We start from the raw sequence: 23,879 nt of genomic DNA on the forward strand, positions 1-23,879 counted from the left end.
TTTGTACAAAGCGGCATAGAGGTACCCCTTTGTGACACTTGGTTAAAACATGTGTATTGCGATGATAATCCCGGTAATCCAAGCTAATTAGGACAAGGTGCGAGGCACTATTAGTATACTATGCATGAGGCTTGCAACTTGTAAGATATAATTTACATGATACATATGCTTTATTACTATCGTTGACAAAATTGTTTCATGTTTTCAAAACCAAAGCTCTAGCACAAATATAGCAATCGATGCTTTCCTCTTTGAGGACCATTCTTTTACTTTAATGTTGAGTCAGTTCACCTATTTCTCTCCACCTCAAGAAGCAAACACTTGTGTGAACTGTGCATTGATTCCTACATACTTGCATATTGCACTTGTTATATTACTCTATGTTGACAATTATCCATGAGATATACATGTTATAAGTTGAAAGCAACCGCTGAAACTTAATCTTCCTTTGTGTTGCTTCAATACCTTTACTTTGATTTATTGCTTTATGAGTTAACTCTTATGCAAGACTTATTGATGCTTGTCTTGAAAGTACTATTCATGAAAAGTCTTTGCTTTATGATTCATTTGTTTACTCATGTCATTACCATTGTTTTGATCGCTGCATTCATTACATATGCTTACAATAGTATGATCAAGGTTATGATGGCATGTCACTCCGAAATTATCTTTGTTATCGTTTACCTGCTCGGGACGAGCAGGAACTAAGCTTGGGGATGCTGATACGTCTCCGACGTATCGATAATTTCTTATGTTCCTTGCCACATTATTGATGATATCTACATATTTTATACACATTATATGTTGTATTTATGCATTTTCCGGCACTAACCTATTAACGAGATGCCGAAGAGCCAGTTGTTGTTTTCTGCTGTTTTTGGTTTCAGAAATCCTAGTAAGGAAATATTCTGGAATTGGACGAAATCAACGCCCAGGGTCCTATTTTTGCACGAAGCTTCCAGAAGACCGAGGGGGAAAGGAAGTGGGGCCACGAGGCGCCGACACAACAGGGCGGCGCGGCTCAGCCCCTGGCCGCGCGGCCCTGGCGTGTGGGGCCCTGATGACCCACAAGTATAGGGGATCGCAACAGTCTTCGAGGGAAGTAAAACCCAAATTTATTGATTCGACACAAGGGGAGGTAAAGAATACTTATAAGCCTTAACAACTGAGTTGTCAATTCAGCCGCACCTGGAAAAGCACTAGCAACAGGGGTGATGTGAAAGTAGCGGTGATATGAGAGCAGATAGTAACGAGTAACACAACAGACGAGTAATAGTAATATGAGAGCAATGGCACCGTGAAAACAGTTGACATATAGAACGAGTATATGATGATGAAAGATGGACCGGGGTTCCCAGCTATCTACACTAGTGGCAACTCTCCAATAACAAGTGTTGGGTGAACAAATTACAGTCGGGCAATTGATAGAATTGAAATAGCATTAAGACAGAATATCAAGATCATTAATCATGTAGGCATGTTTTCCATATATAGTCGTACGTGCTCGCAATGAGAAACTTGCACGACATCTTTTGTCCTACCAGCCGGTGGCAGCCGGGCCTCAAGGGAAACTACTGGATATTAAGGTACTCCTTTTAATAGAGTACCGGAGCAAAGCATTAACACTTGGTGAAAACATGTGATCCTCACATCACCGCCATCTCCTCCGGTTGTCCCGATTTATGTCACTTCGGGGCCTTTGGTTCCGGACAGTGACATGTGCATACAACTTGTAGATACAATCTAAGCAATAAGTATAGAGCTCAAATCTAAGATCATGCCACTCGGGCCCTAGTGACAAGCATTAAGCATAACAAGATTGTAGCAACAATAACTTCATAAACTTTGTAGATAGACAATCATAACGTAACAATCCATCGGATCCCGACAAACACAACACCGATTACATCAGATGAATCTCAATCATGTAAGGCAGCTCATGAGATCATTGTATTGAAGTACATGGGGGAGAGAATACCAACTAGCTACAGCTAGAACCCGTAGTCCATGGGGGAACTACTCACGGAGCATGATGGAGGCGATGGTGTTGATGGAGATGGCTTCCGGGGCACTTCCCCGCCCGGCAGGGTGCCGGAAGCAGAGTTCGTTCCCCGAATTGGAGTTTCGCGATGGTGGCGGCGCCCCGGAGTCTTTCTGGAGTTTCGTCAAGTCGTACGGTGTTTTTAGGTCGAAAGGGATTTTATAGGCGAAGAGGCGGCGCAGGGGGGCACCTGGGGGCGCCACACCATAGGCCGGCGCGGGCCCAGGCCAGGCCGCGCCGCCTTATGGTGTGGTGGCCCCCTGGCCCCTCTCCGACTCTTCTTCGGTGTTCTGGATGCTTCCGGGAAAAATAGGAGGTTTGGTCTTCGTTTCGTCGAATTCCGAGAATATTGCCCGAACAGCCTTTCTGGAACAAAAAACAGCAGAAAACAGGAACTGGCACTGTGGCATCTTGTTAATAGGTTAGTTCCGGAAAATGCATGAAATCATCATAAAGTGCAAGCAAAACATGTAAGTATTGTCATAAAACAAGCATGGAACGACAGGAATTATGGATACGTTGGAGACGTATCAGCATCCCCAAGCTTAGTTCCTGCTCGTCCCGAGCAGGTAAACGATAAAAGAATAATTTCTGTAGTGACATGCTACTTACATAACCTTGATCATACTATTACAAGGCATATGAAATGAATGAAGTGACTCTAGGCAATGATCTATAGTTGCTAACAAATAGATAACATATAGCAAAACTTTTCATGAAGAGTACTTTCAAGTCAAGCATCAAAAGTCTTGCACAAGAGTTAACTCATAAAGCAATAAGTTCAAAGTAAAGGCATCGAAACAACACAAAGGAAGATATAAGTTTCAGCGGTTGCTTTCAACTTGTAACATGCATTTCTCATGGATAATTGTCAACACAAAGTAATATGATGAATGCAAATATACAAGTATGTAAGAATCAATGCACAGTTGACACAAGTGTTTGCTTCTAAGATGGAAGGAAGTAGGTAAACTGACTCAACATAAAGTAAAAGAATGGCCCTTCGCAGAGGAAAGCATCGATTGCTATATTTGTGCTAGAGCTTTGGTTTTGAAAACATAAAGAGAGCATAAAAGTAAAGTTTTGAGAGGTGTTTGTTGTTGTCAACGAATGGTAGTGGGCACTCTAACTCCCTTGCCAGACAATCCTTCAAGAGCGGCTCCCATGAATTATTTTTATTTTTGGGTGGCACTCCTTCCAACCTTTCTTTCATAAACCATGGCTAACCGAATCCTCGGGTGCCTGCCAACAATCTCATACCATGAAGGAGTGCCTTTTTATTTTAGTTTCATTATGATGACACTCCTCCCAACCTTTGCTTACACAAGCCATGGCTAACCGAATCCTTCGGGTGCCGTCCAACAATCACATACCATGGAGGAGTGTCTATTTTTGTTAATTAATTTGGGAATGGGAATCCCATTGCCAGCTCTTTTTGCAAAATTATTGGATAAGCGGATGAAGCCACTAGTCCATTGATGAAAGTTGCCCAACAAGATTGAAAGATAAACACCACATACTTCCTCATGAGCTATAAAACATTGACACAAATCAGAGGTAATGAATTTTGAATTGTTTAAAGGTAGCACTCAAGCAATTTACTTTGGAATGGCAGGAAATACCACATAGTAGGTAGGTATGGTGGACACAAATGGCATAGTGGTTGGTGATGTCTACGGGAGCTTCTATTCTTGTAGACAGTGTTGGGCCTCCAAGAGCAGAGGTTTGTAGAACAGCAGCAAGTTTCCCTTAAGTGGATACCCAAGGTTTATCGAACTCAGGGAGGAAGAGGTCAAAGATATCCCTCTCATGCAACCCTGCAACCACAAAGCAAGAAGTCTCTTGTGTCCCCAACACACCTAATAGGTGCACTAGTTCGGCGAAGAGATAGTGAAATACAGGTGGTATGAATAAGTAGTAGCAACGGCACCGGAAAAGTGCTTTGCCCGGGACAATAAACAAGCGAGTAGTAATGCAGCAGTAGTAACGCATAGAAACAGGTAAACAAGCAGCGATAGCAGTATTTAGGAACAAGGCCTAGGGATTACACTTTCACTAGTGGACACTCTCAACATTGATCACATAACGAGAATAGATAAATGCATACTCTACACTTTTGTTGGATGATGAACACATTGCGTAGGATTACACGAACCCTCAATGCCGGAGTTAACAAGCTCCACAATAATGCTCATATTTTAGTAACCTTTAGTGTAAGATAGATCAAAAGACTAAACCAAGTACTAGCATAGCATGCACATTGTCACCTTCATGCATATGTAGGAGGAATAGATCACATCAATATTATCATAGCAATAGTTAACTTCGCAATCTACAAGAGATCATGATCATAGCATAAACCAAGTACTAACACGATGCACACACTCGTCACCTTTGCACACATGCAGGAGGAATAAAACTACTTTAATAACACATCACTAGAGTAGCACATAGATAAATTGTGATACAAACACATTGCAATCATAAAGAGATATAAATAAGCACCTCACTATGCCATTCAACGGTGAATAAGTATTCCGTGAAATATAGCCTAAGAGACCCACACGGTGCACACACTCGTCACCTTTACACACGTGGGACAAGGAGTCTCCGGAGATCACATAAGTAAAACTCACTTGACTAGCATAATGACATCTAGATTACAAGCATCATCATATGAATCTCAATCATGTAAGGCAGCTCATGAGATTATTGTATTGAAGCACATAGGAGAGAGATGAACCACATAGCTACCGGTACAGCCCCGAGCCTCGATGGAGAACTACTCCCTCCTCATGGGAGCAGCAGCGGTGATGAAGATGGCGGCGGAGATGGCAGCGGTGTCGATGGAGAAGCCTTCCGGGGGCACTTCCCCGCTCCGGCAGGGTGCCGGAACAGAGACTCCTGTCCCCCAGATCTTGGCTTCGCGATGGCGGCGGCTCTGGAAGGTTTTCCGTATCGTGGTTCTTCGCATCGGGGTTTTCGATCCGGGGGCTTTATAGAGGCGAAGAGGCGGCGCGAGGAGGGTCGAAGGGGTGGCCACACCATAGGCTGGCGCGGCCGGGGCCCGAGCCGCGCCACCCTATCATCCGGGGCCCACGGGGCCCCCCTGCGCGGCTCTCGGGTGTTCGGATGCTTCCGGTGAAAATAGGAACACGGGTCTTGATTTCGTCGATTCCGAGAATATTTCGTTACTAGGATTTCGAAACCAAAAACAGCGAGAAAACGAGGACCGGCACTTCGGCATCTTGTTAATAGGTTAGTTCCGGAAAATGCACGAATATGACATAAAGTGTGCATAAAACATGTAGGTATCATCAATAATATGGCATGGAACATAAGAAATTATCGATACGTCGGAGACGTATCAAGCATCCCAAGCTTAGTTACGCTCGTCCCGAGCGAGGTAAAACGATAACAAAGATAATTTCTTGAGTGACATGCCATCATAAACTTGATCATATTGTAAACATATGTAATGAATGCAGCGATCAAAACAATGGTAATGACATGAGTAAACAAGTGAATCATAAAGCAAAGACTTTTCATGAATAGTACTTTCAAGACAAGCATCAATAAGTCTTGCATAAGAGTTAGCTCATAAAGCAATAATTCAAAGTAGAGGCATTGAAGCAACACAAAGGAAGATGAAGTTTCAGCGGTTGCTTTCAACTTATAACATATATATCTCATGGATAATTGTCAATGCAAAGCAATATAACAAATGCAATAAGCAAGTATGTAAGAATCAATGCATAGTTCACACAAATGTTTGCTTCTTGAGGTGGAGAGAGATAGGTGAACTGACTCAACATAAAAGTAAAAAGAATGGTCCTTCAAAGAGGAAAGCATCGATTGCTATATTTGTGCTAGAGCTTTGATTTTGAAAACATAAAGAGAGCATAAAAATAAAGTTTTGAGAGGTGTATGTTGTTGTCAACGAATGGTAGCGGGTACTCTAACCCCCTTGCCGGACAAACCTTCAAAGAGCGGCTCCCATTTTATTTTATTTTTGGATGGCACTCCTTCCAACCTTTCTTTCACAAACCATGGCTAACCGAACCCTCGGGTGCCTGCCAACAATCTCATACCATGAAGGAGTGCCTTTTTATTTTAGTTTTATTATGATGACACTCCTCCCAACCTTTGCTTACACAAGCCATGGCTAACCGAATCCTTCGGGTGCCGTCCAACAATCACATACCATGGAGGAGTGTCTATTTTTGTTAATTAATTTGGGACTGGGAATCCCATTGCCGGCTCTTTTTGCAAAATTATTGGATAAGCGGATGAAGCCACTAGTCCATTGGTGAAAGTTGCCCAACAAGATTGAAAGATAAACACCACATACTTCCTCATGAGCTATAAAACATTGACACAAATCAGAGGTGATAAATTTTGAATTGTTTAAAGGTAGCACTCAAGCAATTTACTTTGGAATGGCAGGAAATACCATGTAGTAGGTAGGTATGGTGGACACAAATGGCATAGTGGTTGGCTCAAGTATTTGGATGCATGAGAAGTATTCCCTCTCGATACAAGGTTTATGCTAGCAAGGTTATTTGAAACAAACACAAGTATGAACTAGTACAACAAAACTCACATAAAAGACATATTACAAGCATTATAAGACTATACATTGTCTTCCCTGTTGTTCAAACACCTTACTAGAAATTATCTAGACCTTAGAGAGACCAATTATGCAAACCAAATTTTAGCATGCTCTATGTATTTCTTCATTAATGGGTGCAAAGTATATGATGCAAGAGCTTAAACATGAGCACAACAATTGCCAAGTATCACATTACCCAAGACATTATAGCAAATTACTACATGTATCATTTTCCAATTCCAACCATATAACAATTTAACGAAGAGGAAACTTCGCCATGAATATTATGAGCTAAGAACACATGTGTTCATATGAACCAGCGGAGCGTGTCTCTCTCCCACACAAGCATGATGTAATCCAATTTATTCAAACACAAACAAAAATAGAAACAAACAAACAGACGCCCCAAGTAAAGTACATAAGATGTGAAGGAATAAAAATATAGTTTCAGGGGAGGAACCTGATAATGTTGTCGATGAAGAAGGGGATGCCTTGGGCATCCCCAAGCTTAGACGCTTGAGTCTTCTTGAAATATACAGGGGTGAACCACCGGGGCATCCCCAAGCTTAGAGCTTTCACTCTCCTTGATCATAGTATATCATCCTCCTCTCTTGATCCTTGAAAACTTCTTCCACACCAAACTTTAAGCAAACTCATTAGAGGGTTAGTGCATAATCAAAAACTCACATGTTCAGAGGTGACACAATCATTCTTAACACTTCTGGACATTGCTCAAAGCTACTGGAAGGTAATGGAACAAAGAAATCCACCCAACACGACGAAAGAAGCAATGCGAAATAAAAGGCAGAATCTGTCAAAAACAGAACAGTCCGTAAAGACGAATTTTAAAATGGCACCAGACTTGCTCAAATGGAAAAACTCAAAACTAATGAAAGTTGCGTACATATCTGAGGATCACTCACGTAAATTGGCATAATTTTCTGAGTTACCTACAGAGAATTAGACCCAGATTCGTGACGAGACAGCAATGCTGTTTCTACGCGAGCAATCCAAATCTAGCATTAACTTTACCATAGAGACTTTACTTGGCACAAAAACATGATAAGGAGAGGTTGCTACAGTAGTAAAAAACTTCCAAGACACAAATATAAAACAAAGTACTGTAGCAAAATAACACATGGATTATCTCCTAAGAAGTTCTTTCTTTATAGCCATTAAGATGGGCTCAGCAGTTTTAATGATGCACTCGCAAGAAATAGTAGTTGAAGCAAAAGAGAGCATCAAGAGGCAAATTCAAAACACATTTAAGTCTAACATGCTTCCTATGCATAGGAATCTTGTAAATAAACAAGTTCATGAAGAGCAAAGTAACAAGCATAGGAAGATAAAACAAGTGTAGCATCAAAAAATTTAGCACATAGAGAGGCATTTTAGTAACATGAAAATTTCTACAACCATATTTTCCTCTCTCATAATAACTTTCAGTAGCATCATGAGCAAACTCAACAATATAACTATCACATAAAGCATTCTTATCATGAGTCTCATGCATAAAATAATTACTACTCCCAACATAAGCATAGTCATTCTTATTAATTGTAGTGGGAGCAAATTCAACAAAGTAGCTATCATTATCAAGTGTAGGAGGCATAGTATAATCACAACAAAATTTGCTCTCCGCAGTAAGTGGCACCAAAAGACCACTATCAATATAATCATCAGAAATAGGAGGCAAAGTATCATCAAAGAAAATTTTCTCCTCAATGCTTGGGGGACTAAAAAGATCATGAAAACCAGCTTCCCCAAGCTTAGAACTTTCTACATTATTATCAACAATGGTGTTCAAAGCGTTCATACTAATATTACTACCGAGCATGCAAATAAGATTCCATAGGTTTTTTAATTTTCGCATCAAACAATCCATGTTTTAAATCAGGAAATAGAATAAGAAGCTCATTGTTGTCCATTATGCCAAACTAGTGTAAACAAGAAACAAAAAGATGCAATTGCAGGATCTAAAGGAAATAGCTTCGAGCACAAACACAATGGCGCCGAGAAAAGTACATTACACTGGAACCGGAGTATGAGTGCCTTTTTACCTTTCCTCCCCGGCAACGGCGCCAGAAAAGTACTTGATGTCTACGGGAGCTTCTATTCTTGTAGACAGTGTTGGGCCTCCAAGAGCAGAGGTTTGTAGAACAGCGGCAAGTTTCCCTTAAGTGGATACCCAAGGTTTATCGAACTCGGGGAGGAAGAGGTCAAAGATATCCCTCTCATGCAACCCTGCAACCACAAAGCAAGAAGTCTCTTGTGTCCCCAACACACCTAATAGGTGCACTAGTTCGGCGAAGAGATAGTGAAATACAGGTGGTATGAATAAGTAGTAGCAACAGACACCGGAAAAGTGCTTTGCCCGGGACGATAAACAAGCGGTAGTAATGCAGCGAGTAGTAACGCAGTAAAACGAGTAAACAAGCAGCGATAGCGATATTTAGGAACAAGGCCTAGGGATTACACTTTCACTAGTGGACACTCTCAACATTGATCACATAACGGAATAGATAAATGCATACTCTACACTTTTGTTGGATGATGAACACATTGCGTAGGATTACACGAACCCTCAATGCCGGAGTTAACAAGCTCCACAATAATGCTCATATTTTAGTAACCTTTAGTGTAAGATAGATCAAAAGACTAAACCAAGTACTAGCATAGCATGCACATTGTCACCTTCATGCATATGTAGGAGGAATAGATCACATCAATATTATCATAGCAATAGTTAACTTCGCAATCTACAAGAGATCATGATCATAGCATAAACCAAGTACTAACACGGTGCACACACTCGTCACCTTTGCACACATGCGAGGAGGAATAAAACTACTTTAATAACACATCACTAGAGTAGCACATAGATAAATTGTGATACAAACACATTGCAATCATAAAGAGATATAAATAAGCACCTCACTATGCCATTCAACGGTGAATAAGTATTCCGTGAAATATAGCCTAAGAGACCCACACGGTGCACACACTCGTCACCTTTACACACGTGGGACAAGGAGTCTCCGGAGATCACATAAGTAAAACTCACTTGACTAGCATAATGACATCTAGATTACAAGCATCATCATATGAATCTCAATCATGTAAGGCAGCTCATGAGATTATTGTATTGAAGCACATAGGAGAGAGATGAACCACATAGCTACCGGTACAGCCCCGAGCCTCGATGGAGAACTACTCCCTCCTCATGGGAGCAGCAGCGGTGATGAAGATGGCGGTGGAGATGGCAGCGGTGTCGATGGAGAAGCCTTCCGGGGCACTTCCCCGCTCCGGCAGGGTGCCGGAACAGAGACTCCTGTCCCCCAGATCTTGGCTTCGCGATGGCGGCGGCTCTGGAAGGTTTTCCGTATCGTGGTTCTTCGCATCAGGGTTTTCGATCCAGGGGCTTTATAGAGGCGAAGAGGCGGCGCAGGAGGGTCGAAGGGGTGGCCACACCATAGGCTGGCGCGGCCAGGGCCCAGGCCGCGCCACCCTATCATCTGGGGCCCACAGGGCCCCCCTCTGGCGGCTCTCGGGTGTTCCGGATGCTTCCGGTGAAAATAGGAACCCGGGTCTTGATTTCGTCCGATTCCGAGAATATTTCGTTACTAGGATTTCGAAACCAAAAACAGCAGAAAACAGGAACTGGCACTTCGGCATCTTGTTAATAGGTTAGTTCCAGAAAATGCACGAATATGACATAAAGTGTGCATAAAACATGTAGGTATCATCAATAATATGGCATGGAACATAAGAAATTATCGATACGTCGGAGACGTATCAGTTGGCTCAAGTATTTTGGATGCATGAGAAGTAATCCCTCTCGATACAAGGCTTAGGCTAGCAAGGCTATTTGAAGCAAACACAAGTATGAACCGGTACAGAAAAACTTACATAAGAACATATTGCAAGCATTATAATACTCTACACTGTCTTCCTTGTTGCTCAAACACTTTTACCAGAAAATATCTAGACCTTAAGAGAGATCAATTATGCAAACCAATTTCAACAAGCTCTACAGTAGTTCTCCATTAATAGGCTTGGGCTACATGAAAAAACTTAATCATGATCTACTTGAGAGCTCAAAATAATTGCCAAGTGTCAAATTATTCAAGACATGATGAGGCATTTTCTGTTTCCAACCAAATATAAATAAGTGCAATAGCTTCCAACTTTTATCATTGAACATTAAAAGTAAAACGAAGAACACGAGTGTTCATATGAAAAAGCGGAGCGTGTATCTCTCCCACACAAGGATTGCTAGGATCCGAATTTATTCAAACATAAACAAAACTAAAATAAACACACAGACGCTCCAAGTAAAACACATAAGATGTGACCGAATAAAAATATAGTTTCAGGGGAGGAACCTGATAAGTTGATGAAGAAGGGGATGCCTTGGGCATCCCCAAGCTTAGACGCTTGAGTCTTCTTTAAATATGCAGGGATGAACCACGGGGGCATCCCCAAGTTTAGACTTTTCACTCTTCTCGATCATATATCATCCTCCTCTCTTGACCCTTGAAAACTTCCTTCACACCAAACTTCTCATAAACTTCATTAGAGGGGTTAGTACTCAAAAAATTTGAATCCACCTTGGTCCTGTAGTGGCACATTGCAAGAACTCAATAAAACATTAGCTACAGCCCTCTACGTCTAGAAAACCTCGCTTAAAGTCCACAAGAGACAATGCAAAAAACAGAGACAGAATCTGCCAAAACAGAACAGCCAGTAAAGACGAATTTTAATAAAATACTTCCGTTGCTCAAATCAGAAAACTCAAAACTAATGAAAGTTGCGTACATATCTGAGGATCACTCACGTAAATTGGCATAATTTTCTGAGTTACCTACAGAGAATTAGACCCAGATTCGTGACAGCAAAGAAATCTGTTTCTGCGCAGTAATCCAAATCTAGTATCAACCTTCGATTAGAGCCTTCACTTGGCACAACAAAACACAAAACTAAGATAAGGAGAGGTTGCTACAGCAGTAAAAAACTTCCAAGACACAAATATAAAACAAAGTACTGTAGCAAAATAACACATGGGTTATCTCCCAAGAAGTTACTTTCTTTATAGCCATTAAGATGGGCTCAGCAGTTTTAATGATGCACTCGCAAGAAATAGTATTCGAAGCAAAAGAGGGCATCAAGAGGCAAATCGAAAACACATTTAAGTCTCACATGCTTCCTATGCATAGGAATCTTGTAAATAAACAAGTTCATGAAAAGCAAAGTAACAAGCATAGGAAGATAGAACAAGTGTAACTTCAAAATTTTAAGCACATAGAAAGGTGTATTAGTACCATGAAAATTCCTACCACCATATTTTCCTCTCTCATAATAATTTTCAGTAGCTTCATGAACAAACTCAACAATATAACTATCACATGCAGCATACTTTTCATGATTTCCAAACACATAATTTTTATCAAATTCAAGAATAGTGGAATTAAAACTTTCAAACTTACTTTTATTAATAATATAACAAGGTAGTTGATCAATCTCAATAGATATGGGACTCATAGAATAAGTCAAGAACTCTCCAATCCCATTTTCATTAGTAGTACAATTAATATTATCAAGTAACATAGGACCATCATCTAGAGCTTTATCATAGACATTTGCCAAACAAAATTCTTTAGTACCGTGCATTTCGACATCAGGCACAAACAAAGCATTATCATAAGATTTATCAAAGTAGCATGGATTATCATATATAAGAGTAGCATAATCATTCTCACAAGTATTACTCATAGGTACTATTTCAAGAGAATCCACAGGAACATAACATTCAACCTCTTCCGGTAAGCATGGAGGATAATCAAATAGTGTAAGAGATAAAGAGTTACTCTCATTAGAAGGTTGACATGGGTAGCTAATCCATTGTTCCTCCTTTTGTTCATCACTCTCCTCTTCTTTTTCATCCAATGAGCATTCAAGTTCATCAATTTCCTCCTCTTTTTCATCCAATGAGCTTTCAGGTTCATCAATTTCTTCATCCATCGGTTCCTGCAAATTGTGAGTGCATTCTTGTGCATTAATGTGTCTCTCTTTATAATCAAGGATATAAGGATTCCTACTGTAGCATTCTATGCAAGAATTAAGGATAGTAGAGACATAATCTTTAAGGCCCTTACAAACAACACAAGTTTCATAATTCTCAACCATGAAGGATTCTATCTCGTAGGCTTCCATAAATAAGACAAATTGTTCTACCTCTTCGAACCCATAATGAATATAGAAATTCCGATTATAGTTCTTAATTAAAAATTCCTCACTAAAGCCACATTGAAATTTAAGATGTTTAGTATCCTGTTGAGAGCAACAGTTTATATCATGGCATTCAAGCAAGATTTTAGCAATTGTATTCAGTTTTTCTATCATAGCACTCATTATTTTACCAGTTCTTGATTCTCTATAATTATTATAACATTCTATAAGCTCCAAGTAAGTTGTAGGTTCTCCCATAACAGCAATTTTTAATTTTTAGGTTTTTCAAATTTTTATGGATTTTTGGGTATATGAGGAAAATAAAACAAAACTGAAATAAACTAGACAAAAGTAAACTAAGCAAACTAATACTAGACAGAAATAAACTAAGCACAAATAAACTAGACAAAAGTAAACTAAGCAAAACAAAATAAAATAAAACAGAGAGAGATGTAGAGTGTACTCCCCAGGTGAACTTATGAATAGAGCTATGCCTCCCCGGCAACGGCGCCAGAAAATAGTCTTGATGACCCACAAGTATAGGGGATCGCAACAGTCTTCGAGGGAAGTAAAACTCAAATTTATTGATTCGACACAAGGGGAGGTAAAGAATACTTATAAGCCTTAACAACTGAGTTGTCAATTCAGCTGCACCTGGAAAAGCACTAGCAATAGGGGTGATGTGAAAGTAGCGATGATATGAGAGCAATAGTAACATGATAACACAGCAGCAGTAATAGTAATATGAGAGCAATGGCACCGAGAAAACGAGTTGACATATAGAACGAGTATATGATGATGAAAGATGGACCGGGGTTCCCAGCTATCTACACTAGTGGCAACTCTCCAATAACAAGTGTTGGGTGAACAAATTACAGTCGGGCAATTGATAAGATTGAAATAGCATTAAGACAGAATATCAAGATCATTAATCATGTAGGCATGTTTTCCATATATAGTCGTACGTGCTCGCAATGAGAAACTTGCACGACATCTTTTGTCCTACCAGCCGGTGGCAGCCGGGCCTCAAGGGAAACTACTTGGATATTAAGGTACTCCTTTTAATAGAGTACCGGAGCAAAGCATTAACACTTGGTGAAAACATGTGATCCTCACATCACCGCCATCCCCTCCGGTTGTCCCGATTTCTGTCACTTCGGGGCCTTTGGTTCCGGACAGTGACATGTGCATACAACTTGTAGATACAATCTAAGCAATAAGTATAGAGCTCAAATCTAAGATCATGCCACTCGGGCCCTAGTGACAAGCATTAAGCATAACAAGATTGCAGCAACAATAACTTCATAAACTTTGTAGATAGACAATCATAACGTAACAATCCATCGGATCCCGACAAACACAACACCGATTACATCAGATGAATCTCAATCATGTAAGGCAGCTCATGAGATCATTGTATTGAAGTACACGGGGGAGAGAATACCAACTAGCTACAGCTAGAACCCGTAGTCCATGGGGGAACTACTCACGGAGCATGATGGAGGCGATGGTGTTGATGGAGATGGCTTCCGGGGGCACTTCCCCGCCCCGGCAGGGTGCCGGAACAGAGAGTTCTGTCCCCCGAATTGGAGTTTCGCGATGGTGGCGGCGCCCCTGGAGTCTTTCTGGAGTTTCGTCAAGTCGTACGGTGTTTTTAGGTCGAAAGGGATTTTATAGGCGAAGAGGCGGCGCAGGGGGCACTCAGGGGCGCCACACCATAGGCCGGCGCGGGCCCGAGGCCAGGCCGCGCCGCCTTATGGTGTGGTGGCCCCCTGGCCCCTCTCCGACTCTTCTTCGGTGTTCTGGATGCTTCCGGGAAAAATAGGAGGTTTGGTCTTTGTTTCGTCGAATTCCGAGAATATTGCCCGAACAGCCTTTCTGGAACCAAAAACAGCAGAAAACAGAAACTGGCACTGTGGCATCTTGTTAATAGGTTAGTTCCGGAAAATGCATGAAATCATCATAAAGTGCAAGCAAAACATGTAAGTATTGTCATAAAACAAGCATGGAACGATAGAAATTATGGATACGTTGGAGACGTATCAGGCCCTCGTGTGGCCCCCCGCGTTGCCCTTCCGCCTACTTAAAGCCTCCGTGACGAAACCCCCAGTACCGAGAGCCACGATACGGAAAACCTTACTGAGACGCCGCTGCCGCCAATCCCATCTCGGGGGATCCAGGAGATCGCCTCCGGCACCCTACCGGAGAGGGGATTCATCTCCCGAAGGACTCTTCACCGCCATGGTCGCCTCCGGAGTGATGAGTGAGTAGTTCACCCCTGGACTATGGGTCCATAGCAGTAGCTAGATGGTTGTCTTCTCCTCATGTGCTTCATTGTCGGATCTTGTGAGCTGCCTAACATGATCAAGATCATCTATCTGTAATACTATATGTTGTGTTTGTCGGGATCCGATGGATAGAGAATACTATGTTATGTTGATTATCAATCTATTACCTATGTGTTATTTATGATCTTGCATGCTCTCCGTTATTAGTAGAGGCTCTGGCCAAGTTTTTGCTCTTAAATCCAAGAGGGAGTATTTATGCTCGATAGTGGGTTCATGCCTCCATTAAATCTGGGACAGTGACAGAAAGTTCTAAGGTTGTGGATGTGCTGTTGCCACTAGGGATAAAACATTGATGCTATGTCTAAGGATGTAGTTATTGATTACATTACGCACCATACTTAATGCAATTGTCTGTTGTTTACAACTTAATACTGGAAGGGGTTCGGATGATAACCTGAAGGTGGACTTTTTAGGCATAGATGCATGCTGGATAGCGGTATATGTACTTTGTCATAATGCCCAATTAAATCTCAAAATACTCATCATATCATGTATGTGCATGGTCATGCCCTCTCTATTTGTCAATTGCCTGACTGTAATTTGTTCACCCAACATGCTATTTATCTTATGGGAGAGACACCTCTAGTGAACTGTGGACCTCGGTCCATTCTTTTACATTGAATACAATCTACTGCAATACTTGTTCTACTGTTTTCTGCAAACAATCATCATCCACACTATACATCTAATCCTTTGTTACAACAAGCCGGTGAGATTGACAACCTCACTGTTTCGTTGGGGCAAAGTACTTTGGTTGTGTTGTGCAGGTTCCACGTTGGCACCGGAATCCCTGGTGTTGCGTCGCACTACATCCCGCCGTCATCAACCTTCAACGTGCTTCTTGGCTCCTACTGGTTCGATAAACCTTGATTTCTTACTGAGGGAAAACTTGCCGATGTACGCATCACACCTTCCTCTTGGGGTTTCCAACGGACGCGTGCTGTACGCGTATCACCTCTCTATAGGCATATCTTCATGTGTCCATCGTCACCGAAAGGACTATAATCTTCAAGCATACGATCTCTCGGATATGCTCATCTTGAACTTGCTCTTCTCAACCACACCATGAGATCACTTGATCCCACTACGTACATCATCTACGCTTTGTGTGTTGATCAACTTGAATCCATTATTTTCACTTTGTCTTAATAAACCTTATATCTTTTTATTGTTCTTAATTATTATGATGTCTTCAAGATGAACATGAATGCTAACTCACCCCCGCCCCCCTTCAAGAAATATTTTTAATCCTTCGTTACGTAACCATGAGTTCACGTTCAAAATATATTCAGCCAAGATGTCGACGTTCATATTTTGTGCTATATATGGAAGTACAAAAAATATATATAAGCCACTTTACTATACACAATATTTAAGTACCGCATGACAAAAAGTACTTTTTTTTCTACTTTGTTAACAACTAAACATTCATTTTCTATATTACAATCATAGTATACTTTATTCCTACTAGAATAGCAATACCTTTATTATACGTAGCTCTAAGAGTTTAGAAACGTTTTCTCATGCATTCCCTACAATATCAACATAGCTCGTGTAAATCTTCGACAAATTCCACAACAATGTTCAGGGAGATTTTCCAGTTACCATATCATTGAATATACAATATTGGGCCCATATGTGTCACATTCCTCTAGATTGGTCCCCTCAACTCCAGTCTCTTGTATCCACCTTATATGATGGAAATTTAGTCATGCTGTTCCACTCACATGGTGCACAATGTGAATAAATCAACATGTTCTGGCCCTTTCTTGCTCTTCAGGGCATCATAGAATCCATTATTCACCCAAGAGTGCATCATCCGCCAACTAAGCACAACGAATTTGAACACCGGTCCAAAGAAAGTGTAGATCAAGCATCCTAAGAAAAATCAGGTGGTTGATGTACTTTGCCAAATGAATACACATTTGTAGTTTCTTTGGTATCAAACACTAGATCCCGAGAATATTCTTAATATTGTAACTGTTCATAAAGAAAGCTAACAAAATATCATATATTTGAAAAGTGTTCATATGGACAATAATTAGTTGGCATATCTAATACTCATGCAATAAGAAAAATATTTTGGACATTCCAAACTAGCGTTGTGGAATTTAGAATCCACTTTCCCAACGACTTCAGTGGGAAGTTTAGGAAATGTTTTGAATACTCATTGATCCAACCATTACTGTAGAAAATTAAATTCGTCTACATTATCATCATCAACTTGGAAGGGGATATCTAAATGATTGTTCCTACCCATGGCATAGAAATTTAAATAGTTGCAGGTATCACACACTTTCACGTGAGTACAGTCTATAAGAAGAAGTTATGTGTATCCAATTATCTTTCAACATAGGTTGCTCCATCCGCAAATAGATAGACATTTAAAATTGTAAACCAAATACGAAGATTTGTTGACAACATGTGCTATAGCCTGGAGCGAAACTTGGGAAAAAAATTAACCGTACAATTAATTTACCTAGAACAACATCTAAAAATGTCACCATTTGAGGCGCTACATGCACGAAAATGACACAACCCAGTGAATTTGTTAGCAGCTAGAGATATGAAGTCTTTGACAAGATAATTAAGATTTCATAATTGGGTATGTGAGGTTCATACAAATTAATTTGAAAGCTGCCCATTCATATTCTAAGTGGCGTGAGTTATGTCTCGAGACGAGCTATGTATTGCTACCAGCAACACATTTCATTTTCCTTAGAAGTTTTGAGAAATGACGTCTGTGACATGTGAAGTGTTTTGATTTTAATAAAAAATCCTTTAATGAATAAGGATCCAATCCACCAAGTTTCCTCCATTTTTATAACTATAGTCATTTACTAATAATTTCCATACTTTATAATGGACAGTTTTATTATGCACATTTCAACCTGGTATGCTCTTCAATACTACATTAGAGGTGTCCCCATCATAACAAATCATGGTTTTTTCTTTAGCTAAATAGCAACTGTGAGATATACCGTAAAGTCTAAATTTATGAAAAAACATGTCAAGATCAACCTATGCTCTTTTGAAATCTCTAATACATTGAGACAATGTTGCTTTACAAGTAATTTATAACCAAGTGTGTAAGGAAGCCTCAAACATGATTTAAACGCTACACATTCAACTAGATAAATTCCAATTCATTCGAAATGATCATTCACAGAAGTTTTTCCTTGAGACTTCAACATACAATTTCCAGTTGGGTTTAAAACCCTATGGCTACAAATTCAAATGCTAACCAGATTTGTGGTTCAGGTTCTTGACACCAAAATTACTTTACAATAATGTGCTAGCCTTCCATAAGTATTTTGTGTACACATATTGTCTCAGCTACCCATAATGTATTAACACTTTTCGTTAGTTATTAAATAACAATTTAAAATATATTGGAAGAGATATAATTTATTTAGAAAACTAACTTTGTAGTGAATGCTGGTTCACATATAGGTTGCATAACCAAAATGGGTGAGTTCTTCATATTCATATATAGTTGATCTAAAAAAAAATCCCTTTTAGATGTATCTATCGAGGGTTATATATTGTTAGTGTCAACTTCGGTGTACTTAGATATCTCAATGAAGTGTCCTAAAATGTACATGGACACCTTGCTTAACTCCATGAAGCTTAACAAGGTTTTCTATGTCGTATATGTGTCAAATATAGATGCAAGGTGTCATTGTGTACACTGCTGAGGCAGCGTGAAATATAAAATATGCCAATATGGGGCTCTCATTAACCATGTTTTGCTTTTCACCTTTACAAATTTAGACCCTTAACAAAATATCACCTACAAAGCCTAATCCTCTGGTTTATTCCTCATCTCTATGCCCCTCTAATTTCTAGCTAGAAAATATCTAGTGCTAGCTGCCACCATGCCCGCAAGACACAATGTCATCCCAACAAAAGAGCCACACAATTTCACACAAAAATATATAGCATTAACACAAGATAGATCTATCATCAATTAACTCCAATTTTAGTTCACACCAAAAAATAAATAAGAAAAATCTGGAAGAGAGGAGACCTCCCATCCAAGATGAAGGAATGCATCCAAACAGATGGTCACCATGGTTTCACACAAGGTATGGAAGTGCCAATGTCTGTCCGAAAGAGAGCTCCCTTTCATGATGAAGGAAGACACCAAAGGAGATTAGCACCCGGATCACACAAAGGGTAGAGCAATCATGGTGATCTAGACGACTTCACCACCCGTGATTAGGTAGTCGAGAGGTCATCAAGTTGGTTTTCCTCTTGACTTGTGATCTTTTACAACACTGGTACTTGTAATCTCAACTAGTAAAGCTTGCTATGTGGATGTACTATTGTCAATTTTATGAGTGATGACATTGTGACATGAGCAAGGTTTTGGCTACCGGTTTGAAGTTTTTCACAAAGGGACTGAGATTAGCGGTAACCATGGTTACCGGTGGTAACTGAACTAATACCATACGATATTTAAGAACAAAGTTTGAATTCAAATTCTGGAAATAGTTGAATATTTTTGGTTACCGTCCGCCACCTTACCTAGGTCAATTTCGCGATGAGGGAGAAGGAGTGAGTTGGAACTGAGCGATGGCGTGAGATCGATATAGTGGTGTAGGGTTGGCTTGGCACCTAGGCTCAGCCCAGATTCAAACTGGGCTGATAGTTTTTGGCCGAGATGTCAATTTACCGGAGGGGGGCTAAGATATAGTGATGACCGATCATGTTTGTCGTGTTGTGAATCCAAGTGATGATCATGTAATATTGATTGTTAAAAAATGGTGTATTTAATGCGACAACCGGTTCATAAACAAAAAACCACTCTCGTTTCAAACATTTGAGCCAGTTTTACTGTGGAAATCTGAGGTTCTGGCTCCCAGTAATTGGTGTCAATTTCTTGAGCATGGTATTCTCCCTGGCCGGTTTTGGAACCACTTCCAAATAGGATGAAGTATGAGCCCTAGTTCACCGTAGGCGGTAGACAAAACCAATCCATGGCAGTGTTTCAGAATCAAGGGGCTGATTATTTTATTTTATTTACCAGGAATAGGTGAGTAGCAAGTAACTTCTCGGCAGCACGATCGGTGTGCAGTTAGGTTAGAATTAGCGTGGCAAGAGGGGCGGGTGCGGGCAGGGGCCGAGCTGCTTGGTGCTACCCTGATGCACATGCATCAGGGTTGAAATAATTCTTTTTCTAGCAATTAGCTAGTGTAGTGATACGGGCATGAAGGCCTATGTGGGGCCCAGATTCAGGACTCTACCAAGCTAGGTGGTACGCCATCGAGGATTAAGGAGTCACACGCTAGGACGATCTACGCTATGTAATAATTAAGTCTAAGGTTGTGTCATTCATTCTATGTTAGAAAATAATGTAGCCAGATCATGAGGTGGGCCAATTAGGGTTAAATTAGTGTTGTGTTTGGTTTTGGCCCTGTCCAAACCAAACCAGGCCAGCCCACCAAGTGGGGCGCCCCAGCCCAATATGGGCTGGCCGGCCACCTCCCCCTCATATAAGGAGGTGGGGCGGCTAGGGTTTAGGTAGACAAGTTTAGACTAAAGATTAGGGTTTTTCACATTGGGTGTGTTCACGTGTGTCATCCCTCCGGGGGGTGCGGTGCTGCCGTTTATCTATTATATCCGCTGCGAAGGTTCTTGTTCATCAAAGATTGTCTAGCTCAAGGTTGGAGGCGTATCGTTCATTGATCTGTTGCTTGCTGGATTCGTTCCCTCTTCTCCAGGCCGCGTTCATCGCGTTGTTGGGAGGAATTACTACCCCGATTTCTCGCTGTGAAAGATCGAGCAACACCTAGAAGGATCTGCTGGGATCCCCTTATCATGTAGGCATCCAATGCATCAGGTTCTACAAGTATTGATGCATAAGGTCCCAAATTCAAGCCTCGATATCTAAGTTGTGCATCATGTTAATTTTTTTCTAGCTCCGCCCCTGGATGTGGGACTACAACAGCTGTAGTTTCGATCTGATTCCATACTCATTATGCCTTGATTTTGCTTTTGCGGGACGCCGCTTGCCACCCTAGTTGGAATCAAATATGCGTTTCGTTCATTCATAACCGGTAGCATAGAAGCCATCAAGAAAGTAATGCAAAGAGCTTTACAGTTTATACCCATGGATGCACACTACGGTCACACAAGAGGAACATGCACACAAACATACGTACGTAGCTTGTCTCGCGACGACAGAGCTGTATGATTACTACGGAGTAGTACCTATACTCCCAAGCCCCAAACATACATCATATACGTACGTCCATATACACGATCACACTTGTAAGCTGCTAGCTAGCTTGCTCGTACTTGGTAGGTGTGCTTCGTCCATTTTCACTCCGTAAACCCCATGGCCCCGTCATGTCTGGGCCCGATTGGTTCTGCACGCGACGGCACAAAGCTCAGAGAGCTGTAAACGTTTAATCGAAACTGAAATATTGAATGTATCCTATTCCTACCTGTTCCTGCCGTTGTTGCGATGGTTGGCGTTGTTGGCGCCAGTGCCAGTGGGGTAGCCGTAGCGGCCGCGCTCGATGTCGCCGAGGTCCTCCGTGAGCAGGGCGTAGTGGCGCCTCACGTCGTCGGCCGTCTTGCCGCCGCCGACGGCCGCCGCCACGCGCTCCCAGACGCCGGAGGAGTCGCCTCCGTACGTGGCCAGCGCGCGCTCGAACCTGTCGTTCTCCGCCGTGCTCCACTCCATCTCGATCTCTCTCTCACACTCTACTGCAACACAAAGCCTCGCTCGACTTGGCTAGCTAGCTTGTCTTCTTGTGGCTACCAATGGATGGATCGACTTGTGAGTTGTGACCGGAGAGTACTCCATCGATCCATATTTATAGGGCCGGCGGGGGAGGAAGTTAAGACGTACGTCAGTTTTGTGGCAACATGGATCTGACTAAACCTGCCGCAAATGGCGCAGCAGAGCAGTGCCGCTAGCTCCATTAAACTAAGAAGCTAGCTATAGCTGGTGATATTTGCTAAAGTTTCCAAGCAAATTGCACTGGGCAAAGGCAAAGATGCCGCATCCCGGGCGGCTACGAGGTCGAGGAATTGCCTAGTAGTACTGTCTAACTAGAGCGCGCGTGCCCGGCAGCGATTGAGGGGACGCGTACGGTTTATTCGACCGGGCCAACATACTAGGAAAGCATCGCTACTTTGGGTGACAATTTGATCACTTACATTAAGCGCCTCTTGCTTGGATTAATTTGATAATGTTTTATAGAGTTGGCTTGTTGGTTTCCAGATCAGCGGGATCGATGCCATGTCTCATGCATCCTGGGCGCGCGAATTAACGACAAGTCTTCGAAATTTTCCTCCAAAAAGGAAAACGACAAGTCTTCATTTCTTCAAACGCAAGGTCGACATAAGATGTCCATGTTGAAGACTACCTGAGGCTGACATCTGAACCTGAAGATCGACGGCTCGATCATGAGCCAAGTTTCATGCAATATGATCCCAGGGATTCTCTTCCATCGCTGGAACTTGTTGAAGGGTAATATGTGTTGCCTAGTCTGTTGCAACAGACTTTATTTAGTTGAACTAGCTAAAGCGTGCAGTTCTACAAATTTATATATGATGGACCTGAATTAGTATTAGTACTACCACAGTCGGCACCGGTAGCTTGTAGATGCATGGATGTAACTGGATAGTCTAGAATTTTCTTCTCTGCAAAAACAACACTTCTAGCTTTTCTTAGGTCAGGATCATAAAAAGCAAAAAATTCCGACGAGCTAGATCTTCATGCTGGATTGCTTGCCTTATATTGAAAAGAAGATAAGCCAATCATGTATGATCTTACAAATTTGGCATGGCCCATGACTAGCACATACAGGTTCCATCACAGAAAAGAATAGGAGAAAGGGGCCAATTTGTCTAGCTGACTTTATGCCCAACATTTAACAAGCATATACTACGACACAGCCTGCGCCCAGCTTTTGGGCCCGAAGATTACTCGCTTAGACATCATGGACAAAAAGCAAAGCAAATGACAAGGAATGATGCGTCCCCTGTTAATCTGCAATATCTAGCGCAAGTGTTCGCAAAAGGGGACGGGGCCATTTGATTCGTTCCAACACTATGCAACATTAACAACTTCACAAGTGGATTATTATTGCAGTTCGCCTGAGATAATCACGCACCAGGTAGCATATATTATTTGGAATCAAGGAATCATGTCTGTTTGTAATGATGGTGGTAATGGGCTTTGGACGTCCTGCATAGTCGGCTAGCTAGAGCTAGCCTCCTGGCCTGTAGCATGCATGCATATGCTGCCACGACGAATGGTGCCCGATAGTCGTTGTTAGTTAGTGTCTTAGTGATCAGTGATGTTCTTTCAGTTGACTAGTATTTCTACTGTCGAAGTCCGGCAGATCGATTCAGCTACCTATATATCAACATTTTTTTTATTGCGGTTGGTGTGGCTTGGTGCTGTATTTTCAGTACCATATATGATTCCAGTAAAAAGCAGAAGCACTTCCCAACCGAACAAAGATGTATTGGTAGGTTGAAAGCTAGCAAATGCATTGCCTATCATAAGAAAAAATAGCATGTATATACTTGATAGTGAATAGTGACGTATATCTTCTCTAGCTAGAGGTCAGAAGAATCAGAGAAAGAAGTTCCACGAGAAAGTACAGCGATTGGTTGAAGTCATGAG

General features: G+C 41.4%; 1 protein-coding gene across 1 annotated transcript; it reads right to left on the reverse strand.

Moving 5' to 3' along the window:
• Positions 1-21,556: 21,556 nt before the first annotated feature.
• LOC124695213 (protein RADIALIS-like 3) lies at positions 21,557-21,923 on the reverse strand. The gene is made up of 2 exons (XM_047228091.1): positions 21,682-21,923; positions 21,557-21,632 (listed from the first exon to the last, which is right to left on the reverse strand). Exons 1-2 carry the CDS (start codon positions 21,921-21,923, stop codon positions 21,557-21,559), a joined length of 318 nt encoding a protein of 105 aa, XP_047084047.1.
• Between the last annotated feature and the right edge of the window lie 1,956 nt (positions 21,924-23,879).

The sequence above is a fragment of the Lolium rigidum genome, chromosome 3, assembly GCF_022539505.1.
Source record: "Lolium rigidum isolate FL_2022 chromosome 3, APGP_CSIRO_Lrig_0.1, whole genome shotgun sequence".
Taxonomy (NCBI): Eukaryota; Viridiplantae; Streptophyta; class Magnoliopsida; order Poales; family Poaceae; genus Lolium; species Lolium rigidum.